Genomic DNA, 26211 nt, shown 5'->3' with positions numbered 1-26211 from the left:
TCTTTACCCCTCTCCATACATGTCCTAAACATAACATTAGATTCTGAGGCTGTTTCTTCATGAATTTTCACTCTTCCCTGCTTCATGTGTTCTACCAGTTCCAAAAGCTTTCAGCTTTAAACAAATCCCTTCCTGACAAGTCAGATAGTTTTCATGGGAAGTGTCCATGGTCCCTCTGAGTTATTAACAGTCCTGTACACAACCTCACTTCTCCTTCCCTCCCTTCAGTCCTCACAGTGGCCCATTATGCTAAATCACACCAATCCAAAAAGGTGACTTGAGGGAGACATTCTGAAATAGGCTAGAAAAACTTTACTGTGGTATGGCCCATGAGAGGGCAGCTTTTTTAAGCATTAACGTCTCTGCTAAATACATTTCTGAAGTCCCGCATTTAAATTTCCTCTCTAAGTGCTAGAGTCTGCCCCGTGAAGAGCTCACTAAAACTGAGTTAATGAGGGATATGATCAGTTTTCTGAGGGTGCTGTGACCTAGAGGCAGGTCTGATTGCATCATTTGTTTTGGGTTGAGTCTCAGGAGCTTTATAAAAAGCAGTCCTAAAAGGAAGGAGAGAGATGAAGGGAGAGAAGGGCAATAACTCATTAGCAGAAGATTTGTATGTGTGCATTCTGCTCTTTGCCACAAATCTACAAGGAAGTTTCTTCAGAGTGCAGAGAAACCTTTGAACTGTTGGAATATTATACGTCTTTCCTTGAGATGTCAGCCAAGAGCTTCAGTATAGCCACAGTTGCTACTGTGCTTACTTTCTTCCTAAAGTTACAACTCTCCATGCAAGCGCCGCTGAATGGTAAAGTCTTTCAGCTTTCTATTTTATTGTCATTTGTAACTTAGGGTAGACAATGTATGTGGAGAACTGGTATCTTTTAATTATTACTATTTCAGTAGCATGCTCAGAACTGTACATTGTTGCTGTCTGCAGTTTGGAGTTAGTATCCTTATTTCAATTTCTCAGAATAGATATTCTGCTATATACAGGAAAAATAAATTTGTCCTCTGATTTAGTTTGCATTACAGACTTCTTGCATGCTCAGCATGCCTTGCTTTGTGATCTTTTTGTTTCTCATAGAGTTAAGCAGAGACTGACCCTTCTCAGAGTTAGTAGAAGCATCACACCTTTCCCTCTGCCCTGTCTATTTTTAAACTAGAGGGAAAAATGAAATCTCTGTGAAGTGCACCGTGTACTAGACCTCATTCTCTTGTATTTGTACAGGACCAGTCTCAGGAGGTCAAGGCTCCTCACTCTCTTTTTAGGAGCCAATGTTCATCTTTCCAAGCTGATGATAATAAATTTTCATCCATTCAAGCCAATTATAATCTGTTTAGTGTGACCATAGGATAGGAGAGTTGTATGAAAAGACTTATTTGGCACATATATTCATGGGATGAAAATCCTGAAGGCTCAAGTGTAATCTAGAGCTGTCAGCTTTATACAGAGTCTGCCAAGACAAGCATTTTACCAGGTCTTTCGCATGAGCTACATAAGGGTTCGGGCATATACCCTCTGAAAAATTACTATGATCTCTAGTAGATTCTCCCACCTGAAAGGCAGAGAGTCCTAGATCTTGGTGCTTTCCAGAATAACAGAATAAAGCTTGTGCTTTCCAGGTGCTTTCTCTGACCACACAGAAAGTTTGAAAGTGAAAGGAAAGTGTCAAAAAATATGTCTTATGATATGTCCTGAAGGGAATGATGAATTTCTATCTTAAAATTACACACCCTGTACCAAGAAATGGCAAGAGCATCTGCCTGTCTCTGACATCTTCCCAAATCAGAGACACAACTAACATAGATTATCACAATGAAAACCATCACACTTTTCCAGATTCCAAGTGACATTGGAAATGTAATTGTTCCCTGGATATTGATCAATGAAACACAGAAACACTGGCTCTAGGAATCTCCTCTGTCATGTATGGGCATGTAACCATGCTACTCATCAGCACTCACCCCAACAGAGGCAGGGAAATGCTTACAGGTACATAGTTGCTGATAGTTCCTTTCTAGATGTGAACCAGACACTCTATTGACTCTGCTCCAATTTTCAGAGACCATGTGAGAGTCTTCCTCATCCCCATTTCATTACCAAACAGAATAATAATAATAATATTATAATAACTATAATAGTAATCATCATTATTACAAGTAACCTTGCTCACAGTCTGAGGATGGCAGCAAATCACTTTTGCAGCTCTCCATATTCATTCAGACAAAATCAAGAAGATTCTGCCATCTGGTCATCTCTTCATCTCCTCATCTGTTAGATGAAATAAGTGTTAATGTGCCTCAGTTCTGCCTACACTACTTTCTATTACTGTGCTCACCAGGAAAATCATAATGGTAGTGAACTGCAGACCATCAAAATTATCATCTTTCCTTAGCTCACAGGCTAAGGAAAATTGCAGCTGGCAAAAGACTTTAAGCTTTCATTTATTTTTATTTGGCATAAACAGCCAAAATATTGAAAATATTTGAAACTGATTGTTTTAAGGTTGTTCTATGTTATAAAAATCATTGTTTTGACACTTCATACACATTTTAATGAACAGTAAGAGCATGAGCAGAGTAGCTATTGTGGTTAAGCCAGTCATCCCCAAACCCTGTTTAGATGAGGATGTGGCGATTTCTAAAACCTGGCGACTGTTGCTATCTTCATGAAAGTTTTACTTACAGGATGTGCTGATCAGAGGACATTAGCACCCAAAAAAACCCAAACCCTAGAACCCTCAGTAAGAGATGATCCCCTGCAGAAAGAAGGAGGAAAATAGAGTTTCTCATCTTCAAATATAAGACAGTGCATGAATTCTTCTACATGAGGAACCTGGGGACTTCAGCCAAGATGATTACACAGACCTTGTTTTGAAAATTGCAGTGTAAAAGAACAAGGCACACTGGTCCTAATGAACTGGAAGGAGAGACCTTAATGTTCCCAGCACATTCCAGTAGAAAAGAGCTAACCACAGCTGTTTTGCACATCCCTACAAATTAATCCCAAACATTTCACATGACATTCTTTGGACAAGAATCATATCTGTGACCATGCTTCAGAGTAAAAGAAATGCAGCCAACAATCATGTACTTGAGCAGATGCATGTAAAGATAAATACCTGCCTGCCTGCATGCCCTTGCACACAGGCACACCGTGTGTTTGCAAGACTCAGAATTCAGGACTGGTTTTTAGGCAGAAATAAAACTAAAGTTGCAGAGAGTAAAAATCTGCATTAGTCTGATAAGTGAAACTGTTGAAGTCTGTCAGGACAAGCACCTCTAATTACACAGCAAGCTGAATGACTCTAAGCAGGTTTCAGGATTAAAAAAGAAAAAAAAAACTTCAAAATGAGCATTTAATCAGTCAAGATAATTCCAAATAGATACAGAGACAGTGTCCCAAGTTCAGTTCCTTAAGCAATGGATGAATATTGACCACTTTAACAGTCACTCAGCCTCCCAGGATTCTCTGAGTTATATGGCTTCTGTATTATACTCCCTTTTTTCAAAATCCAACTATTCCTATCTGTTGGCAAATCCCAGAGCAGCTGTGCAGACTGTCCATCATTTCTCAGTGAAGTAACTGCCAATCCACTGATGTTTTTCAAACTTTTCAACTAGGCATGAGAAGGTTCATTATAACTTCATCCCATTTATATTCCTAAGTTTCCTAGCCAGAAAAAGAAATAAGGGCTGTACCTACATACAAAGTCTGTGGCTATTCCACAAAAAAAAACCCCTGACACAAGCTTCATTCCAGGATTTAAGTGATCACAATAAAATCACCCCTATGGGAGAATCACAGAGATAATTATAATTGGATGAGAAGGGCTCATAACTTTTGAAAGCTGTTATGTTTGCTTTTACGTTTTGCTCAACATCTGGGGCTAGAAGACAGAGAAATGTACCACAAAATTCAGTACATGGGTTTAAGTGGCAATTTGTTTCTTTACAAAGTAAAATCAATTTCAAATATTCATAGTATTATTTCCTTTGTCTTTAAACAGGGTCAAAATGGTCTTACATTGGTAAGTACTAACTAATTTGAACATACTAAGTTGTGGCTTTGTTCTGTATTTCAAGAACACAAAGTAAGGAATGTGTTCCAGTGAGAATCTCCTGGGTGTATGGTCTGTTGTATTGAAATCTGTTATTCATCTATCAAGTTTCATGTCTGAGTGACTAAGAATAAGTTATTGGGTTCTAAATTATCTTGCAGAATGACAGGAACTTCATTAGACTAAGACTGGCCCTACAACTGCGGGGATTCCCCAAAGCCTTCTTTTTTCCCCACCACTCACTGAGTAGCAGCACATTTCATCCTAGTTCTGCAAAGAGCATACCTCTCCCTACCCACATGGGTCTCCATTTTTAAGTAGAGTCAAGGGTTCAGCAATTCACCTGCACTGTATTACTGGAGACCCAGCTCCTTGAAAACCCCAGCGTTGACAAGGTAAAATAAATGATATTCAGAAAAGCAGTGTTATTGTGTACACTAGTCCTTTAAATCAGCTACAAACCCAGAAGGATCTCATGGCTGCTCAGGAATAAGAATTATCTAGAGATTTTAATTGATCAAAACCTTTGGCCAGTTAGTTCCTCACTCAGAGTAGTGTTTTATATGTCACAAGCCCACAGAGAAGCACACAGTACTGAGAATCTCATCAAAAATTGCTTGTTCTTAAGCCTTTGATGCTGCTCCAAGATAACACAAGGAACTTCAGAGACTGAACTAGCTGCTAACAACTATTCTCTTTGGCTGTGCTCCAGTTTACCTGAGTTGCTTCACGTAAATAAAACAAAAACTGTCAGCTGCATGTCTATAGGTATTAATCTAACTGCCAGTATGTGTACATATCCTTCACATTCTCATTAGGAAAAAAACCAAACCTTGACACAGTTTGAATAACAAAAGCCTGAAGTTTCTACCTTGCCAACAGCCATCAGATGAACCTAACCATGCTGAGTAGTACAGAAATCAAGACTTCTTTTACTACCATCAAAGTAGAAGTTTTGCCCTCCTTCCCAGGATAATGCTTATTGAAATTAGTTACTCCTCCCTTTCTGGGAATTTAAATACCTTGGTTTATTTTGGAATAAGTTATATTCAGTGCCAACTTCATCAATTTGTATTAAGCTCTTCCATACTGCAGTCTGATTTCTAACACACTGGAGGACAAAGAAACAGGTTTGTTTTTTTATTTCAACTGCTGATTTTCAAATATATCTGGAAAAATATATAAAAGCAACTTCAAAAAAATATAAGTAGCAACTGAACTTGGACAGAACAGTTATTCTCATAGACCTGGAAAAAAAGCAGAATATTGGTCTGCACAGAGAAAAATGGTGATAAGAGGACTGCAGTCAGCTCGAAAAAAGCTTCTCCATACTCTCCTATTGATCCTGGAACCTTTCACCAGCCTACATCTTCTACTGTGAACCTTTATCGCTACCACACTTTGCAGCACCTCCCACTAAAATCCCTCAAAACACTAAAAACACTCCACTGTTAACAGGAAGGGAAAGGAAGTAAAGCCATTATGATCACCACGCAGATTTATGTCAAGATGGGGGTTAAGGTACAGGATTAAGGGTGGAGGACACATCTGGGTGCTGATTGTCAATGAAAGTTCTATTTGTTCAGTACAACAATGTGTAAAATCAAACACTCATACAGCATTAGCAGCTCAGGGCATAGTGGCAAAAGGAAGTCAACACTGCATGTGACCAGGTCTTATCTTTTCAGAGCAAGCTTTCTAAAGAAATCCTGAATTTACTACTCTTGTGTGTAGCTTGGAAGAAATAGCACAGACCAGTGAGCAGGGGCATGAGCTCTCCAGCCCCCTGACACAAACTTGCGTTGTGTTCACAGATGGGCTCAATCTCCTTCTGTAAAATGGACAAAGGGATGAAGTGTTTATGAGAGAAGTGTTTTCAGTTGAAGAACTAAACTAATTGTTCCGATGTCCCACAGCTCAGGACAGCACATGCACGCAGTGTTTGGCAATGTTACTGTGTGGCTGCAAAGTGTAGGTCTGAAGTCCTCTGCTCTAGAAGAGAATTCATAGAACTGGAGAGCTAGGCTTCAATTCTTTGGATTCTGGCTTTCTGCTTCTGTAATGTAAGCAGGCTAGAATGAAATCAAAGACCCAGAATCACTCCTTGAGAATGGGCAAGCAGTTACAATGGAGAAAACTAGCTTTACAGACAAGTTTGAAGTAATAGCGCCAACAGAATCAACATGCTGTAGCATGTGAGGAGATGACTTCATGCTACAACATAGACACATGAATTGTTGTTAACAGATATCAGGCTAATTGAACTTGCAAACTCTTTAGTTTTACTGTTGCCAAATACTCCAATTCAGGGAGGTGTTGAGAACCTATGCCAAGACTCCTCTATTTACCCTTAGGAAATGCCCATTTTAGTGCACACACTAGAATATGGCCAACATTTCTCATGCGGCACTTAAATGGAGTAGCAGGGACAGCTACAGCCCTTGGCAATTCCTCTGTCTCACAAGGTTCCCTCTGGATACACAGATATGCACAAACTGAATATCACTGAGCTTTGCCTGTGCTCTGAGCAAAATGGAAACCATGTGGTCATGCTACTCTGGCAGGAAGCCTGGATTCTCAGACTTCACTAACAGCCCTGGGCTAACGGCAGCTATACAGCAGTCTCCAGCTGGCTGAAAACAGGGCAGAGTGCTCTGCCTGGCTGCAAAAATACCACAGACATTCCCTGTTTTACTGACCCGATACATTTGACTATATTAGTTTATTTCACAAGAGAACTTGGATCCCCCATGAGAAGCTTGAGCAACATGAATATTAATTGGTCATCAGAGCAAAAGTCTGTTGGTAACACTGGTGTCTCACAGGCCTGCTTTCTTCTTTTTTTAAGTAAACCAATGTACACACCCTGGCAGCAGACGTCACTGTTCTTAAAGGAACATCTGTCCTGCATCACCCAGCAGCACTAGGGCTGTGGGGCTGGTTGAAGGCTTAGGCATGGAAAGCTAAGAACTGTCAAAGAAGATGATATAATGGACACATGCAGCCATGGTGCTGAAGGTATTCTGCTCAGCTCACTATGCAGCTGGGCAGTTAGACTATCCAAAGAATTATTACTAATTTATTTTCAGATATCTTTATGAAAAGCCATGAGGGTATAGGCTCAGGGTGATTTATCATGTGGTATGGGAAGGTGGTCCTAAGAAATCACATAAAAGAAGGCAATACACAAGCTGAATTTTAACAACTTGACCTTGCACTCCTTACAGCAGGCAGAGTTCATGGCTGCACTGGAAGCAGTGGTAGCAGGAGAGGTCCTTCTGCCCATACCAACAGCTCTGTACCTTAATTTGCACACTCCAGCAACTGAATAGTAGCGTTGGGTGGGTAAGACAGGCGCACAGAACAATTATTGCCCTGATGACACAGTCCTGACAGGATCCTCTTACACCTTCTAAGATGCCTGGGTCTTTCCTTTTGTCACAAGTTCGGTCACAAAAGGAGGAAATTAACTAACATGATATTTTTGCAACATTTCTTATATTAATACCTACTGGGACTTGTACAGGCCAATCTTAATACATCCATATGATATTCTTTATCCAGGAGTAATATGTCAGAGCCTTTGTAAACACAATGTGATTTCCACTGAATTTATCTGAATGTGCTGGCACAGAAAAGGGAAAATCTGGTTCACAATCAATCACTTCTTTTCAACAAAGCTAGCTGAGCAACGCCTTTCAGCTGCATGGTTCATCTACCATGGAAATTTCAGTTTCACAAAATTATGCAAAATCAAGCTGCAGTGAACTCAGCTCTTAGACAGGACTTGTGAGGCACTAAAATTGTGACAAATGGCAGAATTTCCAGAAAAACTGGCTTTCTACCAAGAAAACCAACAGTTGGTACAAACCAACTGGTTTTTGTACTGTTTGGTTTAGTTGGGTGTTTGTACTTGAGCAGGAGAAAGAAACAAGAAAAAAAATGCTGTAGCTTAGAGGCCTCTGAGTGGAGTTGTAGATTTATGTCAAAGAGAGGATAACTGCTAGTAAAGATCAAGGTATATAAAGACTGCAATAACTACAGCATTTTATAGAAAAGACAAAAGTTTCCCTTCTGACCTGCTGATGTTGATGTGGAAGTTCCCATAATCTTGAGAGCTGCCAACTCTTAAGGGCATTCAATTAATCCAAACATAATACTGAAAAATCCAGTGGTACTTCATGACATGGCTTCCGTTGTCTCTGACTATATTTTAGACATCAATTAAAAACTACCTATTTAATGATCAAGTTTCCAAGCCTATGATATTGTAATATATTAAAGTCTTGTTGCAAACTCACTATCTTAGCACAGGATCCCTAAACTTTTAAAAATTACTGTTGTGTTTTTACAATAAAGGCTTCTCATCAAATCTTCTGACACTGCTGTAGCATTAGCTCCCTCATAAGTGTTAAATTTCAGTGTAATTATCTTGCACATTGAGTTTCAACCTCAAGAAAGCAATTTCCTGGTATATCCTGATACATGTTTTCCTGGGAAATTGACAATAACTTTAAGATAGTACCATGAAGACATAAGAGGAGAGACATGGATGTGACTGGCAGCAAAGTGGAGTCAAAGATGTAAGTTACAGCAACATTCAAGGCCTAGTTATACTGAAAAGCATTGATTGAGTTACCACACTGCAAACAATGTCATGTGCTAACCTATGTCTTGAGTAAAGATCTCAAACAAGGAAGTAAGTCTGTCTTTGAGCACCAGAATTAAACTTGCCAATTCTGTCACATGACCTATATTAAAGTCAGATTCACCTCCACTACCCATATCCTTGAAAGTCATCCTTCATATTAAAAAGTGAGCTTCTAATAGTATTTTTCTGACTATTAATTTTCCTTCAGAAAAGATCTGAACTTGCTTTGCCACTGATGACCTGAACAAATACTAGATTCTGTCATTCACAATTCATGGAAGATGATAACATACTGGAGAGACTTCAAAGAAATCACAAGGAATATTATAGGTTTGGAAAAGAAGCCTTCTGACAAAAGACTCCAGGAACTCAATCTATTCAATTTAAGAGAAAGGAGAAACTATGACCTCTATGTTACAAGTACTTCAGTGAGGAACAGAAGTATGCTTAACAAGAGCCACTCCAATTGCTAAGCAAAGGATTAAAGGCAATCACTGTCTAAACAAAGTCAAAGCTAGACACTAACTCACAGTGAAAAGCAAGCTGCCAAGGAAAGTAATTATCCATTGGGCATTAATGAAGTATGTTCTACCTGCAATGCTTAAAGGAAGAGTAGATGTTTTTTCCCTTCTGAAACATATGGTCTCATTGAAGTAGAAACTAATCCAGGGAGGTCCAATGGCCTGTTATACAAATCAGTCTGAGTGATCCCAAAAGACCTTCCTGCCTTAGAAAGAATCATGATGAATCTTCAGAGTCAAGGAGAAACACAAGTTGCAAGTACTCGTTTGATATTTCAATTCAAATGGTCTCAACTTACAGCTTGTGAACTGCTGCTAGCTAATAATATGTAATTTAATCAAAGGCACAGTTAAAATCTCTTGATATTATGTATTCTTTGTAGATCCTACCTAGGGCAAAAGACTGGGACGAGGAAAAGTTATTGGGACGAGCAAGTTATTGCAGGTCAAATTATGGTGACACATTCCATTTTTTGCAAGTTAGCTTTTCACTGTGGGTTATGTAATATTGCTAGATAGAGATAGGCAGTTGGTACAGTAAGGAAAAGTTTATAAGGATCTGGCTTTCTATGTGCTGAAAAGTATGGAAACTTTCCTTTGTCAGCACAAAGTCACTTCTTTCAGCAATTGTCTTCAAAAGGCTGGAATAGCTGCATTACTGTGCACATGCCTGTTACTTCCACAGGGAACTGTAATTCATGTCAGTAAATAATCCAAATACTGTCACAGATCCAAACTCTACTTTCCAGGCTTGTGGGCTCTGAAGAGAGATAATAGCATCATGAGAGAGTCAGAGGCACTGTGGCTGGCTGTGGTGCTGCTGCCTGCAGACTTAACCTGGTGAGATACCAATCTGCAGTTCCCCAGGAATGTCACATCAACAGCAGTTGAGATAGTAAAAAAAAAATCACAGGACAGTAAAGTGTCTCTATATGAGAGTTATGGTGGCATTTGGCTCTTTTCTATCTAATGGCACACAGGAAAGATGAAATTAAGTTTAAAAAGAAAAAAAGGCTTATTTTCCAAATTTGGGGTGAGGTTTCATATTAATTGCATAGTTAAAGCTTGACAAATGTATCTCTCTGTTAATTTACACAGGTCCTGATGGAGAGAAGGCCTGGCCAAAGAAATACCCATTTTGTGGAGGAGTATTCCAATCGCCAATAGATTTCCACAAAGATATTCTCCAGTATGATTCTAATCTCTCACCTTTAGAATTCATAGGCTACAACGTGCCTTCCACTGACCAGTTTACATTGACCAATAATGGTCATTCGGGTAAGGAAGCTCAATGAGAGCAAAGAACTGTGAAGGAAAGAGTTGCTAGAGTTTGTGATTTTTTTATTTATTGGATGAATTGCTTTGATTATCAGATGAAATTAAGGTGTGATGATGAAGCCTTCACATCAGCATACTTCCATCTAGAGCACAGGCTAGGGAAACTTGGGAACATACCAAGTACAAATGGATTTGCCGTAAGCCAAATCTACTATGATTTTTAAAGAAACTCTAGGCATGTCAGAATTAATTCCTGAGCTTTTCTAATTACTTTGGTTGAAATGCTTTGAAATAGAAACAGATTTTGTGATTCTGTTAAAAAGAGATAAACTGATAAAAAATGGGTGCAGTGAGTCTTTGACATTCCAGTCTAATCAAAGCAGCTCAGCTGAACTGGGTGGGAAGCTAGAAGCAGCATTCTGTTCCTTTGATTTGAGATAGAAACCTCTTTAGACAGACAGATAAGACAACAGAAAAATAATTAGAAATGGCATACAAACCTGCCCTCCACTGTAATACTAAATCAAATTGCCAGTACGGTAGGTAAAAGCAGAGATTATGCAGCCTCCTAAAGGTCTACTATACTGACACAATATAGAATGCCAGGGAGCTAGGCCTACCATTATTTGTTCTTTCTTGAAACATCTGAAGACACGGAAATAAGAAAAGTTATAAGACCCTCCTTTGTGTCCTCCCCCATTGCATAAGCATCAAAACAACCTTTGTTACAGAACAGCCTATGCCTCTGCTCTTCTCTGCCATGCTTGGATAAAAGATTCCAAATATGCAAACATCTTTTTTTTTTGTCCTCACTCTTTCAGTGGAGTAAACCTGCTCTGTAGAACACTCCAAGTCCCTTCTGAATTCAGTAAGGGCCAACATCTTAGGGCACAATTCCTTGTTTTCCTTGTTTTCAATTTCTCCATCAAAACCAGGTTGCTTTAGACTAACAGAGGCTGGAACACCCTTTCCTTGTGAACCTTCTTTTTGTAAGAGCCTTTCTTAGTCTTGAGTGGAAGACTGTACTGTCACAATTGAATATGTTAGGCTGATATAAGTGACAGACAATAGACAGAGAAGGAAATGTTGTCATTGTAAACTTTAACAGTGCCAAAGAGCAGGTTGAGACAAAAGAACAACACTGACAACCTGTCCCTCACATAATAGTCACATGGGAAAAATCAAATTCCTCATAGAGCACATGTCACTAACATTGCCAGATCTTGCCCCTAAACAAGAAGCTCAATTACTTACTAGTAAAATACGAGACAAAATATATCCCTCCCCCTCAATAAAAACGGGAATTAACTTCTAAGGTCAGTGTTTTCTTTTGCCCTGTACTTGAAATCTGTGGTTTCGTTTGCTTCCATCTGGTTTTGATCTGCTTTCAGTGAAAATGTATCTGTCACCTACAATGTACATCAGAAACCTCCCATTTGAATACACTGCATCTCAACTACACCTACACTGGGGAAACAGAAACAAGTCAGAAGGCTCAGAGCACACAGTGAGTGGAAAGCATTTTGCAGCAGAGGTAAGACAAGCTCAGATAAGGGAAAGAAACAAAAGTTGGGTAGGTCCTATTTTTTTCAAAGTGGGATCTTTATCTTGGGTATATGACCGTAAAAAGGCTGCAAGGTTTTAAACTCAGTATTTATGACCTAGGTATATACAAAAAAAATGCATCATGCACCACAAAAAGGATGGTTTGTAATGTACTCTGCTGAACATGCCCTGAGTCAGGGAGTTAGAATTTAGGTGCTAAACTCAGGGTTGGTACTCAAGCAAATTGCTAGATATTTGATAACTTGGTTCCTCTCTGTAAACCAAGTGTATCTTAGGTGCAGGACATTGCTACTCTGTCTATCTTTACTCCCCTTCCTCTATCCAGTGAAGAACTATTTATCTTTTCTAATACTAAACTATGGATTTAGGAATAGATTTTGAAAAGCAATACCAATTAGATATTTACCCCAAAATGATTAAAAGATTAAGCAGTCAGAATAATCTATTTGCTAAATAGCACTTTAGGAATCCATTTCTTCTCTAGTTACATTTAACACTAGGTTTTGCATTCTGAATGTTGGAGAGTCCTTAAAGTGCTGAGGTGTTACTTTTTCAGAAAAAATTACTATACTACAGTCGAGATGTCTTGAAGCTGAAATGATCAGTCCTCTTCCCTCCTGCCCATTACATAGAGATGGGGTGATGTAACTCAGCTACAATGGGGCAGGGAGTGGGAGTTCCAGGGCCTTTTGCTTTTATCTAAAAAAAACTTCCCACTACACCCAGAAATCACTGAAGGATCCCATTGCATTGTCTTAGCCTGAGGCAGCTGCAGTGGTCCTTTTTAGCTTTTGGTGAAACAGAAATGTGAGCACGTCCCAGACGTCACCATAACATAGTGTCTCTTTCTCTGTAGCTGCATATTGTCCATTATAACTCAGAGAAATATCCAGATATAACAGCAGCAATGGACAAAGCAGATGGACTGGCAGTTTTGGCTATTCTTCTTGAGGTAAGATGTAGGACCTTTTTCTTTTGTTTAGAATATACTTTCAATCATTAAGTCATCAGAGACCTTTAACGTACAAAATTACTTAATTACAGCATTAACAATGCTGTGGCTGAGAAAAGGTTCTCTCTTTTCTCTTTCACAAAAAGGGCCATATTCCAGCAGCACATACATAAATAGGACAAGTTTTAAGAAAACAGGGATTCTGAGTTTCCTCATGTTTTTCAGTAAATTAACTTCAGCTACGTTAAACTGATTTTTACACTCATTTGCAAACTAAGGATTAGTAAAGTTTTTTAAACAACAGACAACAGTGAGTTTCAAGTTCACTCAAAACTGCCTATTGTAGCATGAAGCAGTTTTAACACAGTAGAGAGCCATAGGCAGACACAACCCTGGCTTTAGCCACTGTATGTAATTAGTATTTGACCACAGTCTTTGGGTCGCAAACTTCCCAGACTCTTTGAATCATAGATTACAGTAAGCAAGTAAATTTGTGCCCTTCTTAAGACGACAGAAGGACAGCTTTCAAATTTTTCCCTCTAAAGCCCCACATACATGCAATTAAAGATAATAATGATCTGAAAGAAACATTTTTAGAACCTTATACATATAGAATTTTTTTTTCCTTGAGGACAAAAATTCTTCTACAACTATAAAGAAGATTTTTAATTGTGAGGATTTCCTGCAGCATAAAAAAAAGAACCCTAAAATACTCAGGTTTCCATCTTTCCAGAAAAAAAAAAAAAATTTTTTAAAAAGTGAAAATGTTCTAGTTGGCAGACAAATCTCTAATTCTCATTAATATTATCTGAGCTCACTTCCTAGCAGCTCTAAGACTTTGACAATCGTTATGTGTTACATTTCAGATCATTTGAAAGTTGCAGCTGTGAAAAGTGTCACAGTATTGTTTATTATGCTAGGGAATAATACTGGGATTCTGCTTATTTCTAAGCAATGATGTTTAAAAATCAAATCAGGGAACAATGGAGATTAGGTCTTTGAAAAACTTTCAGACAGCTGGTGGCTATTATAGTTGATTTAAGGACATCAGTTTACTATGTTGGTTGTCAGAAGAGTTGCTAAGCACCAACTATGAAGAATTCATGAAAGAGGAATTGATTATTAGACTGAAAAGCTGCTAGTGGCAGTTGAAAAACGTGGTCTTGTTTCATAGTTGAGTTATAGCCCTTGCCAGTAGCCCTGTGGTACCCAATAGTGTCATTCTTTATTGTCTTTTACTGTGAGGAGCAGCAGACTGAAAAACGTTTGTGGGTGGAAAAATGTGGCTTTGACTGGAAACCAGTAGATGATCTGAGAAGTCTCTCAGAGAATGGTTTCTCTTCATTTGCACAGCATGCTTAACAGGCAAGGGCAATAGGGTCTTTCAAGGGCACTCAAGAGGCCCATGCTGCAGTTAAGCTAGCATTATGTGAAAGCAGCTCTAATAGCTCTGGAGCAAGTATGAGTGTTATTTGGGTTCTGAGGAGAGGATTGATGTTTTGAGTAAAAAGAGTATTTATGGTATTGTAATACATGAGTATCTGGACAGTGGAGATGCCTCATGACAGAGACCATCGAATACTGCTGTCTGCTGTGTGCAGAAGCAAAGACTCATATTCAGACTGCAATGATTTGCACAGCTGTTAATAGTTTGCTCATTACAGATCGGACCCTTCAACCCATCCTACGACAAGATCTTCAAGCACTTCCAGAATGTGAAATACAAGGGTGAGTGGCTAAAAGCCTGCACTGGATTGAGAATGGCTAAGAGTATCAGATGTCACCCTGAGAGGGGCTGAACTGGCTGAAGAAACAGTCCAGAAGTCTCAGGCAAACCCGTCACAAACTGTGGAAGGTTTGCAAATGTCAAGCATTTCTACACACACTATGTGTTTCTGGCTGGGCCTCATTTCTTGTACCTAGTAGTTTTTGGTTAATACAACCACAGTTTATCTCACAGAGTTCTGATTTGGCATCTAAAACAAGATTTGTACATAGGAAACGTAAAAAGCTGTATTTCTTATTGAACTGGGATCATCTCTGTTAAAATGTATTTTTCTCTTCCTGATGATGTAACTGAAATCACTCTACTTACTGAAAAGCCAACTCACTTCACTGGTACACTACCTGTGCAGTAATGATGCAGCATTTCACATTAATTTCTTCTTTTAGATCAGACAGTCCAAGTCCCTGGTTTCAACATTGGAGAACTGCTTCCCGACAGACTCCATGAGTATTATCGCTATGAGGGATCCCTGACCACTCCTCCTTGCTACCCCAGTGTTCTCTGGACAGTTTTCCGCCACCCTGTTAAAATTTCACAAGAGCAGGCAAGTTCAAGTATAGCACATGCTTTCCTAACTGGTGTCTGCTAAAAAGCAGTAAATGCATATTCTCACATCCTGGAATTCTCATATGTTCCTGTAAAATTGAAAGATGACCATTGCTAAACTCCTTTAAGTGGTTTTAAGTGTTTGTAAGAACAGCACAGAACTGACATAACTCAACTTCTTATTCTGTTTGTAGTTAGCATATTTTAATTTGACCAAGAGTACATAAGAGGCAGTAACTCACGTAGTATCACCTTGAAAAATCATGCCCAAGCAAGATTAATTTCTGTTTCCACTACGTACTTACTCCCTGCTTTGAGCTTTTCCATGAAGCGTTTCCAGATCATTTTTGTTCACACTTCATGTCTGAACCCTTTCCACCAAGTATTTTAGAGCTGCTTTGATACTGATTGACTTAGGTATGATAGGTTTGGTAGAATCACAGAATGGTAGGTTTGGAAAGGACCTTTAGAGATCATCTAGTCCAACCCCTCTGCAGAAGCAGGTCCACCTAGATCAGGTCACATAGGAACATGTCCAGGCAGGTCCTGAAAACCTCCAAGGAAGGAGACTCCACAACCCCTCTGGGCAGCCTGTGCCAGGGCTCCCTCACCTGAACAGTGAAATAGTTTTTCCTTATGTTTAAATGGAACATTTTGTTTTCCAGCTTCATCCCATTACCCCTTGTCCTGCTGCTAGATACAACAGAAAAAAGGGATGCCCCAACCTCCTGACACCCACCATTTAGATATTTGTAAATATTAACGAGTTCCCCCACCTCGGTCTCGTCTTTTCTAGACTAAATAACCTCAGTTCCCCCAGCCCTTCCTCATAAGGAAGATCTAACTTACTATCTCTTGGTAGGTGTTAACTTTCTAAAATCATGTGGTCTTATTTGTTAATCTTGAATCTCCTGGCTTTTCTCCGAATTGTGTTTCTTATGGTCACCTGCTTAACTTCTTTTGTTCTTAAGTGACCACTTACATAGACTATAAGCTCCTAATCATTCTCTTCTGATTCACCTAATTAGAAACACAAGAGAAAAATGTTACTATCAAAAATCTCTGATCAAATTACTGCATCATCCTTCTTATGAAAGTCCATTCTTAACTTTGTCCACTCTGCCAGATCATATCTGTAGCAAAGCAGAGAGCTCTTTCATGAAGTAGCTTTTAGTACTGCTTAGAAGTTTGACCACGTCAGGGAGAACATGCTGCAAAAGCCTGCCATGTTTCCTCCCATCCAGTTTTCCTGGTGGATAGCTACCAAGCAGAATTAATTTTATCAGGATGTAAACAAAATAAAGGTATGGGCTTGCAGATGTCACACTGTTTACATGTTACTCTGTATTTGAGCTCAAGGGTCAAGCAGGACTTAAGTATTATTTAATGTATCCTCTTCCTTTGACTCTCTGATTTCAAACACACACTCTCAGCGATCATATGCTGGCACTGATTTTTCTATATTATGGGTACTTCCCTTTACAGTTACTTGCACTGGAAACAGCCATGTACTGCACAGAAAGCAATGACCCAGAACCCCTGGAAATGGTCAATAACTTCCGAAACGTTCAGGAATTTCATGAAAGATTGGTTTTTATCTCCTTCCGGGAAGGTAAGTTGTATGAACATTTCTATGCAAAGAAACAGTGCAGAGAGATTTGTGTAAACTTGGAATACTGAACTCAAAGGCCTATTGCATTGTACCACTACAAAAATGCTGCAATCTGATTTTCCTGCAGTTTACTTTGTTATTTTTCTTCTCTTACTGCATTAGTGCCTATTGCAAGGGCAATTGTATAAGAATAAGGTATTCAGAGAGTATATAGTTTTTTTTCCACAATGGGCAAGCCTTGCAACCCTTCTGAACAAAGGCAAGAAGATAAAAGAAGGAAGATACATTTGGCCTTGTCATGCTTAGCAGAAATATTTGGTGTCACTCCAAACACTAAACAGTTCTCTACAGCTGAGCTGTTTCAGTCAGCCAAAGTGCTTGAGCTGGCCTTGTCTCAACAGTGACATTTGCTGGTTCTCAGCAATAACAGGATTGGTTTTATGCAGACCACACAATTAAAGGGAATCACAACTTTGCCTTTCAGTGAGTTTTGGGGGGAAATTTCATAGAATCAGAAAAGGTCCTTGAGGAATTCAAACATGAGAAATAAAACCCACTTCATTACACTGGATTGTATTACAAATGCAAAAAAAGTAATCTTATGAGGAAAAACTGATTTAAAAGCAGTGTTACACAACAATAATGCACAAGGGGTTGTGGGGGTTGCACAAAAACCTGCATCTGTGGTGAGAACCTTATCTATGCCCCACAGTAAGGCATTTGAGTATATTGTTTGTGTAAAACGTACTGTTCCAATTTCTGTGTTGTCTTGCAAACAAATACCATTAAGCAGCTGTGCTGAAGGTAGATGAATATAGGCAAGTCACTACACTATATGAAACTGAGAGTAAAGGGTTTTTGAAAGAAAAACCAGATTTAATTTAAAAAGACTGGCCAAGCAGTAAACTTTCAAATTAAAAAAATACGTTAGCCCATCATTTCAATTTTGCCTGCCTGTTTCTTCACTGTTTAGATGAAAGAACAGGAAACGTAGTTGTTGTCTATATTATGAAATTTCACACAATAGCCACTGCAGGGAACAGTTCTTCCCACAGGCATCCTGCAGTAGCTCTTGTTGCCAGTCCCTTCCACAGACAGCCTCTTTCATTAGATCTTTTCTTATACAAAGCTATAAAGGAGAAAATTGAGAATTAGAGAACAGACAGAACAAACCCCAGACAAGGCATTTCTCTGAAATCAGAGATGGTTTGTACTTGTCACCAAAAGTTTCCTGGTCCTTTTGTTAGATTAGCTGCATCAAAATTCCCATCCAAAGTGGTGTGGATCATCAGCATCGAGATGAAATCCAAAGACAATTTCAGAAGTCTCTGTGGCTAGGGACCATTGCAGTTCTCACAGAAACACTTTAAAATCTTTATAAAGCTTCCCATAAAAGGAACGTAATTCTACCATGAAGTTTCTTTTGAGTGGCTTCTCTGGAATTATTGCACATAACAATATTTAGTTATTAAACACATAACACATTACAACATAGTAATTATTTAAATAAGTATGTTGATGCTACTGTCCTTGCTACTGAAGAATATTTCTCCCATTGAGTTCTAATGATTTAGATCTTCATCTATCTGTACCTTTACTGGAGTGAAAAATATTTAACAGTTCCAAGATGACTGACTACATGGCTTGAATCAGAAGCCATGACTTGAACAAGCCATGACTTCCCATTCTTGAGCTCTGCATTAAATCTCTGCATTTCATAATCTCCAGAGTACCACAGACAAAGACTACACCTCCTTAACCACTGTGTCTCCTGACTTTTGTTTTAACAACCATTCTATCTGCAGTTAACATAGTGGACTCTCAAGAGAAGCCTTATGGACCAGGTATATAAACAAGGGTAGGCTACAGTGCTAAAGGCAATACATAGTTTACAGGGCAGCTCAGGGATACAAACTGCCTCAGGTTCTCATTTCCGTATAGTTAGCAGAAAGCTACTCACTAGAAAAACAACTATTTTAACTTGCAGCACAGAAGCAGGGACAGCAATTTAAGAAGAGAAGGGATACTTCCCTACTTGAGGCACAGAAAAACAGCGTAACGTATCCTTTTGTTTAATGTGCAATTAAGAAGCTGAAGATGTTACACTCATTGAGTAAAGACATCACAATGTGACTTTAATTTTGTACATTTTACTGAGGATCTTGAAAGGTTCTCAAGTTCTCAAAGGCTCTCCTGTCTGTACATAGGTTTCAGATTGTAAATAAAGGCCTAAGAAAGTTACTTTCCCCCAGAACAGCTAAGCAGTTTTCATCTGCCATCCTTATTCTGGAAGCTATGAACGCACTTATTTCAGATACCTATAAAAAGGTCCTCAAGCTTGTTGAAACTACATTGAAAAGCACACTAAGCATCCACACTAGTTCTTTCCAGTCAAGTGGCTGAAGCATTTTTCTGCTTTGTCATTTCTCCATTTGCCTTCTTGCTGATTTGCTGCCACAGGTATCTTACTGTCTTTCCCATTACTAGCAGCAGATAGCTAAATATTCAAGTCTACATTAGTTAAGGTTATGGTTACGTCTTTCTTCCATTTGAAGCTACCGTTTCTGCTCTTGAGTTATTGCTGAGACAAGTTATTCTGATCAGTCACCTGTTTTCTCATTTTAATTTGTTTAGAGTTGGAAGCTGAGGTTCAAGGTCTCACCAAAACAAAACATTGAGTACTAGTGGCTACCAATATTTTGCAGTAGTCTGCATCAGCTCACATGTTAACAAAAAACAAAAAAAGAGATGTTTCCCTTTCTGAAAGATCATTAATATCTTGCTGCTATGCATGATTAAATCTCTGCTCACATGTACTTCCCTGCAGTAGACAATAACCTTAATTTTATTGCTTCGAAGTCAGAACAACCTCCTTATCATGAGCTAAGAAAACTGATTTCTTTGTATTATGTTGGTAACAAGCAGAAACCTTGGTTTTTGACTGCAGCATGACTGTACATTAGACAAAAGTTCCTTCTGTGTCTACATACAACTCATGTAAAAGGTACACACAAGCCATGCTTGAAATTTTGCTGGTTCTGTTCCTTGATTTCTTATTGTATACCATATAAAGCCATGGTCATAACATTCTATCTTCATGCCTCTTATATAGTCCACGGGTCACCACTTGCAGATTATAATGGTTATAGAACAATGCCTTAAGCTAATCTCAATTTAAAGTGACAATTACACCAGTAGTTCTCTTTGTTGCTAGTTTCTAAGCAAAATATATAAGAAAATTACAAGTTTACCAAATCATCAATAATCCTTAAGAGCTCCTTAATGTACAATCTGATAGTAGTCACACAAACAGAATTTTAAGTAAAGAGAAAGATGGCTAAATACTAAAAAAGAGAAAGAACTAGAGCATGTCAGTCCTTTTTCTGCTTTTGGGGATTGACCAGCTAGAAATATCACTCTCTTCCACGGCAGTCTTACATGACCAGGAAAAGGGTTAAAACTTTCTTCTGAAGCTTCCAATCTCAAACACCAGCTGCCAACTACAGAACTAGTTGTGTCCATAATGGCTACTTTAGCAATCCCCTTCAAAACTCTGCTCAAATCAGATCATATACAATGTTCTTACACAGTAGAATCAGGGTTCACAATAGTCATCGAGTCTCTGAGGCTGTTAAGGCTTCCTCTGCTGGGTCTTTCTTAAATCTATGCATAAACATTCTACCATGTAATGCCACTGCAGAAACCCTTACTGAAGTAACAAAAGTTCTGGAGTGAGCAACTTCCTTTTAAGACCAGTTCACTGTGGAAGCCTAGAGGCCTGACCTTCACTTTTTCACCCTCCCAACCCAAGATTCAACACCTGGGGGACTTGGCAAGGCTGTGTTAATGATTGCTAACCATCACATCTATGAGCCAGCCTGAGTCAGACTGGTCAGTCAGAAATGAGAAATGCCATTTCCCATCTGTTTCTTAAGATGACCTTTCAATGCCGGACAATCCTCTCTGTAAATCACATTCAATACTTAAAAATAAAAGGAAGAGGGTTACAATTCATGATCCCAGTAACTGAAAATCAGAGAGTATGCTTTTCATCCAGGAATCTCTGAATACTTCACAGAAATAATGTAAACATTATTATTTCCATCTATGGGGGGGGAAATTTGACCCAGATGTGACTTCCTCAAAATGTGAACCAGTGTCAAGTCCTAGGATGACATTTGTCTCTCCCTCTGCTAAGCCACATTACTTGGTTCCCATGTAGCAGTGACATCAGCTATAAAAGCATTTACAATGTATCCTTAAAGTTGGCTTGACTTACCAGAGTTGAATTGTATGGGTTAATACCCATCCTGCTGTTCTCACCGAAGAGCTGGTCTTTATAGCTATGAAAGGCACTGCTCAGTGCTACTTTAATAGAAAACCCATTCAGTCTAAATACATTTAATTACAAAAGCTCATTGACTCTATCAGTGAACCACAGAAAAATGCTCTACCCATTTCAAGAAAGGTATTCATCACCCCTGTAATCTCACATTCCACCTATCTACAGTTACAAAGGCTCCCTCACAGGTGCAGCCCCTCACCTCAAGGGGGATTAAAAGAAATAGTCCTGTCAAAGCATAATTAAAGGGCACCTGGCTGCTGGCTGCAAGTGCCAAGCATGATGCAGCCAGCTGTACCACAGGTAGGAACAGAGCACATTTATTAAGAAGGGAAGGAGAGACTACAAACAGAATGATGGCTTAGGCCAGGCTAACGCACATTTGTGAAAAATCCTTTTGCATACACCCTAGGCCTTTAGTAAAAGCAGGTTTTCAGAGCAAGTTTTCTGCCTTTTCAGTGTCAAGACAGGGCTGCTATTTTCACCTGAGCACAGACACCACAAATTGGGGCCATTGAGTCGTGTGTTGTATAAAATATGCAAATGACTGAAGTATCTGGTCATCCACATTTTGATGACAATAATTACATTATTCATGCTCACTATTAACAAGCACTACACTTCAAAATGTCTCTAATCTTAACAGATTATGCAGCACAACTCAAATGTGTTTATAATGTATTTTGCCTGCCAGCAATCCATCCCAATAAACCAGCTTCACATACATGCAGCTGAAATTTATTATGATGTTCAAACCTTTCACTGCCCACAAGTTAAATGGGAAACAGTGTCCAGTTTTGATTATAGCACCATGCTGAAATACTATTTAATTGAATTTTGCAAGGTCTTTTCAAACAGAAATGCCCCCTACCCTTCCTGTTGAAATTACAAGCTTTTTCTACAATTACCTATTCAACATTACATCTTGTTCTCCATTTTACACACCTTTTTAAAATACAGTTTCTCTTCAAGTCCATGGATTGCAAGCTACTTCTATTCACCTGGTCTCAAAATTAAGAAAGCATCTAATGAGTCAGATTAGTTTTACATTTCTGTTTTAACACTGACCGAAAAAGAGAAAATATTTAGATGGAATATATGAAATGTGTTAGCCTCACTCTGAAAGGGTTCTGATGTGGCTTAGAGAGTCATTTGCTAAAATATTAAAACCAAGGTGTAAATGAATTCTGAAAATTCAGTTAGAAAAGAGTGCTCACTTTCAAGATCCTTGGGAAGGCCAAAATAAATAAAAATACTTTCATTGCCAAAAATGCATATGAAGGTCATTATCAAAGATGGCAATATAATGACTACACTTAACATCTCCATACAAAAATGAGATCAGTTAGTTCTTCATACCAATCCTGAATTCATTCTTATCTTCTTCACACAATGTTATCAACAGCAAAGTATGTCACTCGTCAGCTCTCTACATTCAGTGGTGTTATTCCGCCTTGAAAAAAAACAAAGGCATCAAATTTAACATCCTAAATTGCCTGGATTGAAGTTCTTCAGTTTTATTTATGCTCTCTTATCATTGCAGCACTGAAATACAAAGAGTTTCTGATCTCATGCCTGTGCCTGCATGTTGGCTTTGCAACTTCAGCAGGTGTCTAAATTCGCAGCAGGGTGAACTGTGGATCCAGTTGTGGGATGGACCTTCCAGTACACATCCATGCAAAGTTATCCATTCCATAATTGCAAAGGGGTATCAGCAGGCTGTAGGAATGCTGCAGATACAGAATGTAAATGTCATGGCAGATTAAAAACTAATTTTCTTCTCTCGAGTAAATTAAATTGTTTTGTGTGCCTCCTCTCTTTTCCTAGGTTTTGTTGTTTCTGTTGTGATAGCCTGCACTATGGGAGTCCTCATCACACTTGCAATAGCTTTCTGCCTACTGAGGAGGAAAAGGTAAGATGTCCAGCTGTCACATCACAGGAAAGGAAGTCAAATCAAATTTCTCTTCTGACACACACAAAAAAAGTGTATAAAGTTCATAATGGTAATGTTTGATAAGATATCTCATCCTTTAAGGTTTGATTTGTCTTTATCACTAGACATTATTTCTCCTGTATCGTATACCCAAAGTGACTCTATTTTGCTGCCAGCAATACACATTTATATGGCTTAAATGTCTATTACTTCCTGTCACCCTTGTGCCACAGTGGCCACTATTCTGACATTGTACAAATGAGAAACCTTTTTTTTTTTTAATGGAAAAGCAACCATATGAAGTTGTTTTTCCACAAAAATTAGTAATTCCTGGAACACACATGTGAATCCTTAAAAGATACAAGGACAAGAAATAGGGAATTGTATGTAAGGGGGAGAACACAAAAGGACTTTCCACTCTAGGTACTGACTGCTCCCAAAAGCAGTTAGGAAATCAGACTCCGTTTCCAGCAGGACAAGCGAGCTGGGTGGATAACAGACTTGCCCGTTTTTTGTTTCTGAATTGCCATATGCTCTTTGTCTTGTTCTTTTGCTAGCATTGCTGCTCCTAATCACTTTTGGAATCCTTTCACTTTTTCCTAGAACAGAAAGTGAAACAAGAGGGAAATGGAGTTTTAGAAAAAAACCTGTCTCAAAAGTTGTATCATTTAAGGGAAGGAATCTGTACCGAGCAGAGATCTTTTAGCCAGACTGTTTACTACCAAAATAAAATTCTGGAAAAGAAAGACTAAGATTACAAACTTCCCTCAGCCTGACCCCTCTGCAATCAGCATTGACTCTGCCACACCAAATGCATTCTCCTGAAATGACATTTGCACTGGCAGACAGAAAAATAACCTCATGCCTTCATAACAGACCATTTTAAGTCACCAATGGTGGTGCTTCTTCTTTGCTGGAATTACAATTCTTTAATACATTTGTTTTATTTTAGCTGCAAAAAGCGAGGCAAGGACAACAGAGGAGTTATCTACAAACAAGGCACGTACAAGGAGGAAGAAGTCATCTCCAAACTTTGATGCCTTGCTCTGTCACAAAATCCCGTTTGTGGCAGTTCGTAGCACTGTTCGTAGCACTGATTTATTTTGCATTGAGGGAACACATCTCTAGTTCTTGGCTAGTGATAAGCCTCAAAAGTGTTCTAAAAAAAATATCAGCCAAAAGTTTTCTGTGGACCTCGTTCTCTTGTTTTACAGGGATATATGATCAGTGAATACTCCTGAGTTAAATTTCTCACCACATTCTTTTAATGTTTGCTGCTTACTGAGTCTGGGTCTTTTAATTGATTTTACAGTTAATCCTAAACTTTGATTTTATGGTTTGTTTAGCATAGATTTCCCCACAGGTATTGAAATCTGAAAACACTCATCAGGCTACAAGCATTCTTCCTTGCTAAATCAAGGTACTGGTTATCACGAATATAAACAAGATAAAGGGTAATGTGGATTTGAGAACAGAAATTGAACTAGCTTTTCAGCAGTAGTTTTTAAAACCACAGCAAATGATGCAGTACATTCACCAATGGCTTTTTAATAGAAATATTAGAAGAAAAGACAAGTGTAAATGCAAGAAGAGCCACACAGATTGTAAATGGGATTCAAACCCAGGAACTCAAGTGCTGAAAAAAACACTGTTAGAGGAACAGCTCACTTTTTCAGTTATGAGCTTCTCTTGCTCATTGGAATTAGAGAAGCAACTTGTCTTATTATCCTCCTCTTATTTATAATGTGTGTATGAATGATGTAGAGATAATGCAGTTGCTGCTGCTGCTTTTAAGCAGATTGATTTTACAGTATACACTACAACTGAAATTATACAGTAGATGGGTTCACCAATTTCATTGTCTGATTTTAGTAATTTAATTATTTAAAAAGTAATAAAAATTATATTTTCAAATCTCGTAAGCTAGATACCCTTGGGTCTCACTATGCCCTTTTGAAAATGAGAAGTTTAAACCTAACTCAGTTTCCACTGAAGACAATGCGACATGTCATTGACTTCAGGAAGAACAGGGTTTAGCCAGCCTAGCCCCAGATGTATACAGAACTCCTCTTGAATACAACATCTAAAGTGAGGGTCTTAAACACTTGTACTTCAGTATACAGGCAGGAACTGAATAAGAACAGGTTTATACCTAAAATAACTTCAGGTCTGAATGCTGCTAAACACCGCTGGGGAAATTCCAGTCTGAACTTCACACTTAGATCTGGTTTACATTCAGTAACACCACCATGTATGTGATCTACAATAAATAAATTGTTATTGTATGCATTTTCTCCTGTAAAGATGCATTTGAGTTTAGGTTCTTCCCCTTCCAACTCCAAGAAAAATGTCTGATGTCAAAAGAAAGTTGCTTTAGAGTCAAAGAAGAAATAACTTATTATACTTACAACTTACTGTACATGAGATTCAAGAGCCTAATCTTACAACTAAGTATGTCACATTTGCCAGCATTTTTGTCTCACATAAACAAGGCCATAAAGATCATGTTGTTGAAATGTCTGAAATGACTGTAAAAGCAGCATTTGTGTGCTGTGGGGAACATTACTTACTCCTTGTAGACATGTGTTTAAAACCAAGAATAAATAATAAATGTTGATGTGTCTTCAGTTTCTCGTATTTCTTCTGGAAAAGTAACATTTTAATTAGTATTTTAATCTTTAGCTCAGCTGATTAGAAACATTCATCAATCACTCTCTTCTGCATGCAACATCTTTGGCAACTGTAAAAAGAAACATAAAAACCTCAGACAAATACTTAACGTAAGGAAAAGCTTCACATCACCAGTAAGGAAAATGTACCACACATTAACCAAAAAAAATGTCTCCTTTACAACTGTTTCTTAAACAAAAGAACAAACTGAAGAGGGATTCACACAAATGATATTCCTGTTAATCCCACCTGTAATGTTCTTTAATTGTATGGAGTCCTCCTCTGAAATCCAT

The 26211-nt window shown here is 38.5% G+C and overlaps 1 protein-coding gene across 1 annotated transcript; it reads left to right on the top strand.

Moving 5' to 3' along the window:
- Positions 1-714: 714 nt before the first annotated feature.
- Positions 715-24355, top strand: CA12 (carbonic anhydrase 12). Its single transcript, XM_061999397.1, has 10 exons — positions 715-805; positions 4011-4031; positions 10332-10511; positions 11903-12045; positions 12934-13029; positions 14694-14757; positions 15202-15359; positions 16847-16973; positions 23143-23227; positions 24201-24355. The coding sequence occupies exons 1-10, from the start codon at positions 715-717 to the stop codon at positions 24283-24285; spliced, it is 1050 nt and encodes a 349-aa protein (XP_061855381.1). The 3' UTR covers positions 24286-24355.
- The last annotated feature ends 1856 nt before the right edge of the window (positions 24356-26211 follow it).

This window comes from Colius striatus, chromosome 7 (assembly GCF_028858725.1).
Source record: "Colius striatus isolate bColStr4 chromosome 7, bColStr4.1.hap1, whole genome shotgun sequence".
Classification (NCBI taxonomy): domain Eukaryota; kingdom Metazoa; phylum Chordata; class Aves; order Coliiformes; family Coliidae; genus Colius; species Colius striatus.
This window is presented reverse-complemented; position numbering and strand designations above follow the sequence as displayed.